General features: G+C 38.0%; 2 protein-coding genes across 2 annotated transcripts in view; both read right to left on the bottom strand.

Annotated features, from left to right (window-relative positions):
• The window catches only part of LOC140136010 (uncharacterized), a 117,141-nt gene that overhangs the window by 35,344 nt on the left and 69,194 nt on the right, over nucleotides 1-12,603 (bottom strand). The gene's annotated exons all lie outside the window — the stretch shown is intronic.
• On the bottom strand, nucleotides 5,472-6,011 carry LOC140172654 (uncharacterized). The gene has a single exon (XM_072195787.1). It carries the CDS (start codon nucleotides 6,009-6,011, stop codon nucleotides 5,472-5,474), a length of 540 nt encoding a protein of 179 aa, XP_072051888.1.

The raw sequence follows: 12,603 nt of genomic DNA, 5'->3' as shown, positions 1-12,603 counted from the left end.
GGTTCATCTGCTTCACAATATTGTACGTATTGTCTCCATCACACTTCCTCTAGCGGGTCAAAAACAAGTGTTACAAATTGCTCAGAGGTGCTTCAAGACGATCGCATCTGTTTCTGACGGTACGAGCTGCTGTTTGAAAGAGGCGATCTCTCTCACGAATTCTTCTCTTTCTATTTTCAAAGTTTCTATGATCTTAATTGCATCGTTGAGCTGTTTTTCAAGTGCTACGTTTCGTCTTTGATGGTCTTCATCAACTGACGACGCCGATGAGCTTAATTCATTCGGCGCATCATCGCCGCATTCGACAACCACCTGTTTCTCCGGGGCGATATTTGCCAATTGCAAATTGGTCACGTTAGACTCATTCACCCCTTGCACCGATTCGGTGTTGTTGGAAAGAAGTCCTGGGTAGCAGGCGTTGACGAATCTGGCGACTCCTCTGGCAATACTGTCTTCCGCGATTACTTTAGTGGCGGGTGGCATTTTGAGTGATGTGCGTATTATCAACGGTTCGAACGCTTTCGCGCGTTTCCACGTTCCTAGTTCGAAAGAGAACGTGTGACCAAAATTCTTTGACGGGAAAGCTACTTTGCAGTCTGTCCGTCCTAGCAAGTTTGGAAGTTGGCATTCTTCTTCGAAGAACATTTTCAGTTGTTCGTCGGGGTCTGCGATGGTTACGATGTCTTGCATAGACCCAAAACTAACTGACATCACGTTCGGAAATAATTGCACCTGAGCAGAGTTGCCTTTTTCTCGATCGATCAACTTCACCACGTCGGCTCCGTTGGTCTCCTCTAGACCGACGGGGATAGGTACCGCCATCTGAATCTCATACGCGTAGTTGTCTGCCTTGCTGTATGAAATAGGTGCTTTAGTACGGTAATAGTTCAGTCCGGCCCTCACTGATATGTCCAAAGGTTTTGGATATTGATTGAATTCTTTCTTTTCACACATGACATAAGTGAATTTGACGCTGGGGTGAGACGGTAAAAGCAGTTTCTTTACTACCAACTCAAGGCGTCGGCACACTTGTTCGTCGCTCAAATGTTTCATCACGCTATTTTCTAAGTGAGTTTGAAGAAGCGTGCGAGCTTCTTCCGGGTTACACACTACAACTGTCAACGCTCCTTTCTCGGCTTCGACGAACATGAGATGCGGGAGCCTATCGAAACATCCGTTTTCGATTTGCGGGAGATAGAGTGGTTTGTAACTTTCCACCATTACTTCTGGCTGTGGTCCGATCAATTCTTTAACGAGGTCTTCCAAATCATCCGCCGTCGGTATAGCTGGATTGACTCCTTCGTGCACATCCATATAGCTGTAGGTATTTGCCATGTCGGAATCCGTTGCAGCGATATGTTTCTCCGAGTTCGTACCACTAGGAGAGTTGGGAACTTCCCAAAGGGCCATGTCGAGCTCATTGTCGAGAGTTTGATTCTCATCAAAAAATTCGTCATACATCGTCAGGGCCAGTTTGCTGTTGAGTAAGGGCATCGTACCATGCGATTCCATTCGAAGGTTACCGTTCTTAACTAGTTTAATTAATTCTGCAATAGATCTACTCTCGCTGAATACGTAGAGCCTAATGATTGTCTTCACACTTTTACCACCCTTTTATACTATTTTTCGTCATTGTGGGCGTGTTTAAAAGATTGCGCCAATCAGAAAGCTGGAAATACCAGTAGGAGGGGCGTAGAATCGATGCTGACCCCCTTGACCCCGACCCCCCCGTCGCTACGTCACTGCAGAAATGGAAGAGAACAAGAATTCGAGAGAACGGGTTTGCCAAGTCACTTGCTGGTGTTGCGCCGTAAGACGTCAGTTTGTGGAAAGGTCCATTTTTCATTCAGAGTATAGTGCACGCGCTACGGCTTTTTTCGATTAGGGGATTTGCACGCTTTTAAGAGGATAGTAACAACGAACAGAAATAATTGCGATGATTTCACCGGAAGACTCAACGAAACAAGCAAAATAAAATTATGAATATCGAGCATTATGATTAGTAAATTCATACTATTACGTCGCGTCGGTTATTTGTTATGGGGTGCTCAAGGTAATCGGGCATCGTTGGTTAACAAGTACAATGACTGCATCCTCAATATACTGGACAAGAGAAAAAAATGTTGCGAGCGGCTGAGTGAGCTAGAAGCAGTTCCTATATTAGCGCTTGCTAGAAATTTGATATACATGTACCAATTCATACTAGGTATTGCTCGCAATGTTATGTATGAATTAGCACCGATTCGGTAATGTTAGAAAGAAGTCTTGGGTAGCAGGCGTTGACGAATCTGGCGACTCCTCCGGCAAGACTTTCTTCCGCGATTACCTTGGTGGCGGGTGGCATTTTTAGTGATGTGCGTATTATCACCGGCTCGAACGCTTCCGCTCGTTTCCACGTTCCTAGTTCGAAAGAGAACATGTGACAACATTTTTGACGGGAAAGCTACTTTGCAGTCCGTCCGTCCTAGCAAGGTTGGAAGTTGGCATTCTTCTTCGAAGAACATTTTCAGTTGTTCGTCGAGGTCTGCGATGGTTACGATGTCTTGTATAGACCCAAAACTAACCGACATTACGTACGGAAATAATTGCACCTGAACAGAGTTGCCGCTTTCTCGACCGACCAGTTGGTGTGCATAAGACCGACTGGGATAGGTACCGCCATCTGAATCTCGTTCGCGTAGCTGTCTGTCTTGCTGTACGGAATAAGTACTTTGGTACGATAATAATTAAGTCCGGCCCTTACTGATATGTCCAAAGGTTTTGGATATTGATTACTTTTCACACATAATGTAAGTGCATTTGACGCAGGGTGAGAGGGTATAGGCAGTTTGTTTACTACTGACTCAAGACGTCGGTACGCTTGTTCGTCGATCAAGTGTTTCATCACGCTATTTTCTAAGCGAGTTTGAAGTAGTGTGCGAGATTCTTTCGGGTTACACGCTATGACTGTCAACACTCCTTTCTCGGCTTCGACGAACATGAGATGCGGGAGCCTGTCGAATCCTCCGTGTACTATTTGCGGGAGATAGAGTGTTTTGTAACTTTCCACCATTACTTCAGGCTGCGGTCCGATCAATTCTTTAACGAGTTCTTCCAAATCATCCGCCATCTGTATAGCTGGATTGACACCTTCGCGCACATCCATATAGCTGCAGGTATTTGCCATGACAGAATCCGTTGCAGCTATTTGTTTTTCTGAGTTCGTACCACTGGGAGAGTTACCCGGGAGAGTTGGGAACTTCCTAAAGGGCCATGTCGAGGTCATCGTCGAGAGTTTGATTCTCGTCAAAAAAAATCGTCATACATCGCCGGTACCATGTGATTCCATTCGAAGGTTACAGGCACAGGTTGGGATTTCGACGTTGAATCAAAGTTGATACAACGTCGAAGTTTCAACCTAACCTGATTTCAAACTGATTTCAAATGTTGAAATTTCAACGTAATTTTAACGTCAGGTGTACCCACTGGGTATCGTTCTTAACTAGTTTCGTTAATTCTGCAATAGATGTATTCTCGCTGAATTCGTAGAGACTTTTGATTGTCTTCGCACTTTTACCTTCTTTTTATACTATTTTTCCTTCATTCTGATTGGTCCAATTCGTCATTTACCCCACCAACGGCAAGAAAGTGCCAATTGGGCAATTTCATTTAAAATCCACACTACCCCTATGGATGATTTTGGAAATACCTGCCACAGGGGGAGTATGAATTTTAAATGGAAAGAGCACAATAGGCAACTTCATTTAAATTTCATATACCCTCTGCAAAAGATTCAACCTGAATCTTCCACAAAGGGAGGATGAGTTTTAAATGGAGCTGCTAATGTGTTAATGGAATAGCCCATTAGAATTTAAATGGAATAGCCCATAGTGGCGTGATTAAAAGATTAAATTTGCCGCCAACGACAAATTGCGCCAATCAGAAAGCAGGAGTATTAGACCAATCAGAATGAAGGAAAAATAGAATAAAAGGATGGACAAAGTTTGAAGATAATCAGAAGCCTTTAAATTTTCAGCAAGAACAGGCCTATTGCAGAATTCACCTTATTTCCTTACAGAAGCTGTGATGATTCTCGTGCTCGTGTATGCAAAATAGTAAAATATCTTGGTAGGTAAATGCATAAACGTTAGATCTTCTAACCATGGATACTCAACAGCCAAGGGATGTTATGGAATTTAAGAGGTGTTTATGCCGATGACCAGATAATTAAGCATAGTGTGACAAAAATATCCTAGCAATGTTATGTATGAATTCATACTAAGCAGTGCTAGAAATGAGATGTTACAGCTGTCCAAAAGTTAGTGCTGCTCGACCGACGAAGCGATACTCCAGCTCTATCTAGCGAAGAAGCAGGATGCGGCAAGCGATATTTCCTTTGGTTTTTGTTGGCGCCGTACTCTAGTATGAATTCAAACATCACCTCGCTGGCACTGGTCAGTATGAATTCATACATCACATTGTAACACTGCATAGTATGAGTTCGAACATGCTGAATTTACTTCACATCGCTTGAAACGATAACCCGATGACTTCGTTGACAGTTGTGAGTTGGTGCAGGATTTCGTACAATACCTCCATTTCCAAGACGATGGAAATAAATTTGGCGCTGGGTTGAGACGGTATGAGCAGTTTGTTGACTACCAATTCTAAGTCAGCAAGCTTGTTCGTACCGTCGCTCAAATGTTTCTATACACTTTTCGTGGTCTATAACAACCCTAGAATAAGAATGACCAATGAATCCTGTATTATTTTAATGTTATCAAAGAAGAACGGTCTAAACTTTGGAAACTAATTCTAACTTTTTGAGTTTTTTAGTAGAACACGTTGAACATACCAGTCAGTGCTAGAAATGCCATGTAAGAATTTATATTACCCAGTGCTAGCAATATGGTGTATGAATTCATACCAGCCAGTGATCGTAATTTGATGCTAGAATTCATACTGGGCTGTGATTTACAAAATTATGTATGAATACATATTAAACAGTGATAGCAATGTATTGTCTGAATTTATACTAGGTAAGGAAAATTGCTAAGGATTTATTAACTTACCTCGAAAAACTATAAGATGGTAAGGATTTATTCTGTACATTCATTATCTTACCTCGACAACAACAACATATTCATACTCAGACAAACAACCAACGGACACAATTAAAAAAATCTTCTTTTTTTATCAATGCCCGATGAACTCCTTCATATATTGCATGGTCGTGGCGTCTATCAAACCAATAAAGACCTTGTCATTATTCCACACATATGGGGACTCTGGAAACTAATTCTAACTTTTTTTAGTTTTCCCAGTACAACGTAACATGTTGAAGAAAATTGGTAATGATTTATTTTCTTGCTTACTTACTTGCTTAAGTCGAGTGTTGTCCTCGAACTGTGATGGCCCTCCATATCTTCCTGTCTTGCATTGCTGTTACCATGTCAGTAGATTCAAGTCCTGTGTCTTGTATTAGGATGTTGTTATGTTAGGGCGGGTCTTCCTTGTTTTCTTTTCCAATGCTTTGGAATCCAGTGCACCAATTTAGATACAGGTTCTGTCTTGCTTCTGTAGCAGTGGCCAGCAAACCGTGTCCATCTTTCCCTGATCTTGTCTGATAACTTTGGGAGGTCACCATACAGCTCTTTGTTTGTCATATGCTGCTTCCAGTGGACATTACGCATTGCCCTCAACAGTCTGGTGTAACAGCCATCCAGCTCCTTTGCCAGTTTGGAAGTGACTGTCCATGCCTCACACCCATAGAGCAGTACTGATTCAACTGTTGCTGTAAATAGGCGCTGCTTGAACCTTATTGAGAGAGATGACTTCCAGATCTTAGCCATCCCATTACATGCTCTCCAGGCTGCTGCTTTTCGGATTTTAACGTCCTTTTCTGAGCTCTGCATCCATGCCCCCAGGTACTTGAAATTTGTGACCTCCTTAATATGTGTTCCACTGTTTGTCTTGATTGTGAGACCTTTGCTGTGGTTAAATGCCATGAACTTTGTTTTGCCAGCATTCATTCTCAGTCCGACCTTTCCTACTGACGTATCTACATGGCTGAGCAGCTTGCTAGCTTGATCTATTTCCTCTGACAATAATGCTATGTCATCGGCAAAATCGAAGTCAGTGACAAGGAGAGTTGTGTATGAAACAGGCTATTTGTTGAGAGAGAAGTCTTTTTGAACCTCTGGACCAACACGCCTACTTTTTCTTCTTTCTAGTTGAAATCCAAGTTCCTCTTCCTTACCCTCTATTGCTGTCTATTTATTTTCTTACCTCCAAATATATTAACTATTCGGCGCTGGTCGGGGCCGTCTGGCACTCACAAAAAAAATTTTTTTACAAATTTGTTTGTTTTTTTACATTTCCGGATTTTTTTTTTTTTTTACATTTCCGGAAGTGGATGATAAGTACCCTACCAATTTAATGTATGGATTCATAATAGCCAATTCTAGCAAAGTGTTGCATGAATTCATACTAGGTACTACCAATTTAATGTATGAATTCATACTAATCAATTCTAGCGAAGTGTTGCATGAATTCATACTAGGTACTACCAATTTAATGTATGAATTCATACTAGTCAAGGCTAGCAATGTGTTGTATGAATTCATACTAGGTACCCTAGCAATTTAATGAGCTTTAATGTATGAATTCATACTAGTCAATGGTAGCAATGTGTTGTATAAATTCATACTAGGTACTACCAATTTAATGTATGAATTCATAATAGGCATAGCTTGCAATCTGATGTATGAATTCATACTAGCAAACTTTTTCAAAAAATTTCAACACACATTTCGGGACTTAGTCATTTTTCAGAAATATTTCAACACACACGTGTATTGTGCATGCAAATGTATTTACCCCACTTTATTAAAACCTGAAAGACAACACACATTTTGGGACTTAGTCGTTTTTCTTGAAAAAATCAGCACACGCGTGTTATAGTGCATAATGTATTTTTACCCCCACTTTATTACAATCTGAAAAACAACATACATTTTGGGACTTAGTCATTTTTCTAAACAATTTCAACACACGTGTATAGTGCATGCAAATGTATTTTACCCCACTTTATTAAAACCTGAAAAACAACGCACATTTTTGGACTTAGAAACTTATTCAAAAAAATTCAACACACATTTCGGGACTTAGTCATTTTTCTTTTAAAATTTCAAGGTAAGAAGATAAATCCTTTTTCTTATATCAAAATAAATTCTTGCCAACTTTCTTCACCTGTTAAATTTGTTTTTCTAGCACTGACTGGTATATTGCAATTACTGGGTAGTGACAATTCATTGATGACATTCTAGTATAAATAGTATGAATTAATACAAGACATACATACAAAACCTTTTCGGTTAGCTAGTATGAATTCAAACATCAGATTGCAATTTTTTTTTCGAGGTTAAGAATAAAATCCTTACCAGCTAATACTTTTGGAGGTAAGAAAATAAATCCTTACCAATTTTCCTCACCCACAGCCTAGTATGAATTCTCAAAAATTCTGAAGTCCCAAAATGTGTGTTGAAATTTCTTTAAAAAGTTTCAAATGTGTGTTGTTGTTTTTCAGGTTTTAATGGAGTGGGGTAAAAATACATATGCATGCACTATACACGTGTGTTGAAATTTTTCTGAAAAATGACTAAGTCCCGAAATGTGTGTTGAATTTTTTTGAAAAAAGTTTCAAATGTGTGTTGTTGTTTTTCAGGTTTTAATAGAGCGGGGTAGAGAAAAACATATGCATGCACTATACAATTTTTCAGAAATATGACTAAGTCCCAAAATGTGTGTTGTTTTTCAGGTTTTAATAAAGTGGGGTAAAAATACGTTATGCACTATAATACGCGTGTGTTGAAATTTTCAAGAAAAATGACTAAGTCCCGAAATGTGTGTTGATGTAATTTTTTGAAAAATTTTCCAAGTCCCAAAATGTGTGTTGTTGTTCAGGTTTTATTAAAGTGGGATAAAAATATAGTACGTTATGCACTATAATACGCGTGTGTTGAAATTTTCAAGAAAAATGACTAAGTCTCAAAATGTGTGTTGAAATTTTTTGAAAAATTTTGCAAGTCCCAAAATGTGTGGTTGTTTTTCAGGTTTTAATAGAGTGAGGTAAAAATACATATGCATGCACAATACACGTGTGTTGAAATTTTTCTGAAAAATGACTAAGTCCCGAAATGTGTGTTGAAATTTTTTGAAAAAGTTTCTAAGTCCCAAAATGTGTGTTGTTTTTTAGGTTTTAATAAAGTGGGGTAAAAATACATTATGGACTAATAATACGCGTGTGCTGAAATTTTCAAGAAAAACGACTAAGTCCCAAAATGTGTGTTGAAATTTCTTGAAAAAGTTTCAAAGTCCCAAAATGTGTGTTGTTGTTTTTCAGGTTTTAAACCGACGTGGATAGGTACCGCCATCTGAATCTCGTACGCTGTCTGTCTTGCTGTATGGAATAGGTACTTTGGTATGGTAATAATTCAGTCCGGCCCTCACTGATATGTCCAAAGGTTTTGGACTAAGAAAGAATAAAATTTCGGAGGTTTAAAAAATTATTATAACTAGTTTCGTTAATTCTGCATGTAGATCTGTTCTCGCTGAATTCTTGGTGACTTTTGATTGTCTTCACACTTGTGCCTTCCTTTTATACTATTTTTTTTTCATTCTGATTGGTCCAATTCGTCATTCACCCCATCAACAGCCAAAAAGTGCCAATTATAGGCGTGATTAAAAGATTTCCCCTTAAATTTCATTCTGATTTGTCCAATTCGTCATTCACCCCGCCAACGGGAAAAATTGGCAATTATGGTAGTGATTAACAGATTTAAAATTTGCGTAAACTAAAAAATAAATTTTTGAAGGTTTAAATAATTATTATAACATTAGTTTTGATACGAAAATCCTCAAATATCGGAGGTTTAATTATACATTAAATTGGTAGTTCCTATATACACCATAACATTTTGAAATCACTGGCCAGTATGAATTCATACATTAAATTGGTAGTACCTAGTATGAATTCATACAACACATTGCTACCATTGACTAATATGAATTCATACATTAAATTGGTAGTACCTAGTATGAATTTATACAACACATTGCTACCATTGACTAATATGAATTCATACATTAAATTGGTATTACCCAGTATGAATTCATACAACACATTGCTAGCATTGACTAGTATGAATTCATACATTAAATTGGTTGTACCTAGTATGAATTCATACAACACATTGCTACCATTGACTAATATCAATTCATACATTAAATTGGTAGTAGCTAGTATGAATTCATACAACACATTGCTAGCATTGACTAGTATGAATTCATACATTAAATTGGTATTACCTAGTATGAATTCATACAACACATTGCTAGCCTTGACTAATATGAATTCATACATAAAATTGGTAGCACCTAGTATGAATTCATACAACACATTGCTAGCATTGACTGATATGAATTCATACATCAGATTGCAAGCTATGCCTATTATGATTCATACATTAAATTGGTAGTACCTAGTATGAATTTATACAACACATTGCTAGCATAGACTAGTATGAATTCATACATTAAATTGGTAGTACCTAGTATGAATTCATACAGCACATTGCTAGCATTGAATAATATGAATTCATACTGTAACCGGGACTGTAACGTCGGTACCTCGCGGTTAGGCTACAAGTAGGGGTACACTAGGATGTATATAATAATACTCTGCAACAATAAGAAGGCGGAAACTGTGCATTTACTATTGCTATATCTTGGTTATTTATTAGGGGATATTTCACATAGACTGGTGGACTATGGGGAAATCTGATATGTACTGGCTCTAAGGGAGACGGGTGTATACCATTTGTCAGCACTGTATCCTTCCCGGGAGAACCTCCGTAATATTAGCCTAGTAGGTCTTTCGGTGCTGGTTCTCCTGTTCGAGGGACTGGATACTGTGTAGACTGTGGTATTCGACCGCCTCCGGAGCTGGGCTTTACTGTAGTTGAGATGCAACCGTGAATGCATGATTGTTGGCAATTTCTGTCCCTTTTTATACACTTTTATGGACCTATTGCGCAAGCGCAGAATGACGTACTTATTATCCCAAACTACTAGATACATTGCTCTTGTGATTGGTCTATTGAGCAAAGTACTTCTCCGGTAGTTTGTAATAATAAGCAGGTCATGTTTCTGCAAGTTGCCATAGTAACGAAGTTAACTAAGGACAAAAAAAAATATTGTTGTGTTGCCCTCCCAAGCCTAAAATCTGGTAGTACACCCGGCCGGATTTTTTATTTTTTTTTACAAACTCCACCATTTGATACCTACTATTTCACAGTAACATGAGTGAAAAGGCATATGCATAATATTGGCTGTATTTTCTACCCAATGTTGAATATTTTATTGAAGTAAATATTAATATTAAGACCCTTCACAATTAATTCTTAGTTTACTATTTAAAGATTTTAAAAAGGCACGAGGTAACTTAATTATTAGTTATTTATTACTTATTATTTTCTTCATTTTGAAACAAGTGGTCACAGCCCAATATCAACATCCTGCATGGTACATTTTGGCACTGCAGATCATATTGCAATATTGATTTTATACATTGATAATAATATGTGTTATTTGTTTGTTATTTGTTTGTTTGTTCAGGATTCAAGATCAAAGTAAGAAAGTAGCAAATTAATGTAACAAAAATGTCATTTAACAGAAAAATGACAGATAAAAATCAAATAATTAAATATTTTGCAATTCTCAATTTTTGATGCGGGCGGGAATAGGAAACTCAAAATCAATTGTGAAGGGCCTAACATCCATGTTGTTGGGATTCAATGAGTAAGTCCTACTATCCAATTAAAGTGCTGGCTTGGGGCACAATCTTTTTAGTGAACGTCAGGGATCCGGGAATAGGCTTGGGGGTACATGTATGATATAAAAAAATCATTTGTTAAACAAAATTATTAAAAAAAAAAAAAACCGGGCCCAGATTTTCGCGATTTTGACCCGGCCGCGGAGGGCAACACAACATTTTTTTTTTTGGCCTAATATTGACCCAAGTATTGCACTAACTTGACCGTGCATCATAATATCGTGCTTAACCATGTTAAGTATACTACCGGTGAGCGTTACAATACATTAAATTAGTACCTAGTATGAATCCATACATTAAATTGGTAGTACCTAGTATGAATTCATACAACACATTGCTAGCCTTGACTAATATGAATTCATACATAAAATTGGTAGCACCTAGTATGAATTCATACAACACATTGCTAGCATTGACTGATATGAATTCATACATCAGATTGCAAGCTATGCCTATTAAATTGGTAGTACCTAGTATGAATTCATACAGCACATTGCTAGCATTGAATAATATGAATTCATACTGTAACGTCGGTACCTCGCGGTTAGGCTACAAGTAGGGGTACACTAGGATGTATATAATAATACTCTGCAACAATAAGAAGGCGGAAACTGTGCATTTACTATTGCTATATCTTGGTTATTTATTAGGGGATATTTCACATAGACTGGTGGACTATGGGGAAATCTGATATGTACTGGCTCTAAGGGAGACGGGTGTATACCATTTGTCGGCACTGTATCCTTCCCGGGAGAACTTCCGTAATATTACCCTAGTAGGTCTTTCGGTGCTGGTTCTCCTGCTCGAGGGACTGGATACTGTGTAGACTGTGGTATTCGACCGCCTCCGGAGCTGGGCTTTACTGTAGTTGAGATGCAACCGTGAATGCATGATTGTTGGCAATTTCTGTCCCTTTTTATACACTTTTATGGACCTATTGCGCAAGCGCAGAATGGCGTACTTATTATCCCAAACTACTAGATACATTGCTCTTGTGATTGGTCTATTGAGCAAAGTACTTCTCCGGTAGTTTGTAATAATAAGCAGGTCATGTTTCTGCAAGTTGCCATAGTAACGAAGTTAACTATAATATTGACCCAAGTATTGCACTAACTTGACCGTGCATCATAATATCGTGCTTAACCATGATAAGTATACTACCGGTGAGCGTTACAATACATTAAATTAGTACCTAGTATGAATTCATACATTAAATTGGTAGTACCTAGTATGAATTCATACATCACATTAATAGCCTTGACTAATATGAATTCATACATAAAATTGGTAGCACCTGGTATGAATTCATACAACACATTGCTAGCATTGACTGATATGAATTCATACATCAGATTGCAAGCTATGCCTATTATGAATTCATACATTAAATTGGTAGTACCTAGTATGAATTCATACAACACATTGCTAGCATTGACTAGTATGAATTCATACATTAAATTGGTAGTAGCTAGTATGAATTCATACAACACATTGCTAGCATTGACTAGTATGAATTCATACATTAAATTGGTAGTACCTAGTATGAATTCATACAACACATTGCTACCATTGACTAGTATGAATTCATACATTAAATTGGTAGTACCTAGTATGAATTTATACAACACATTGCTACCATTGACTAGTATGAATTCATACATTAAATTGGTAGTACCTAATATGAATTCATACAGCACATTGCTAGCATTGACTAGTATGAATTCATACAT

Source organism: Amphiura filiformis, chromosome 16 (genome assembly GCF_039555335.1).
Source record: "Amphiura filiformis chromosome 16, Afil_fr2py, whole genome shotgun sequence".
Classification (NCBI taxonomy): Eukaryota; Metazoa; Echinodermata; class Ophiuroidea; order Amphilepidida; family Amphiuridae; genus Amphiura; species Amphiura filiformis.
The sequence above is the reverse complement of the archived record's forward strand: the minus strand, read 5'-3'. Positions and strand labels throughout refer to the sequence as shown.

Excerpts from the sequence above, each read along its gene's own strand:
- LOC140172654 (XM_072195787.1), bottom strand. The coding sequence starts at position 6,011 with ATGAATGCTGGCAAAACAAAGTTCATGGCATTTAACCACAGCAAAGGT.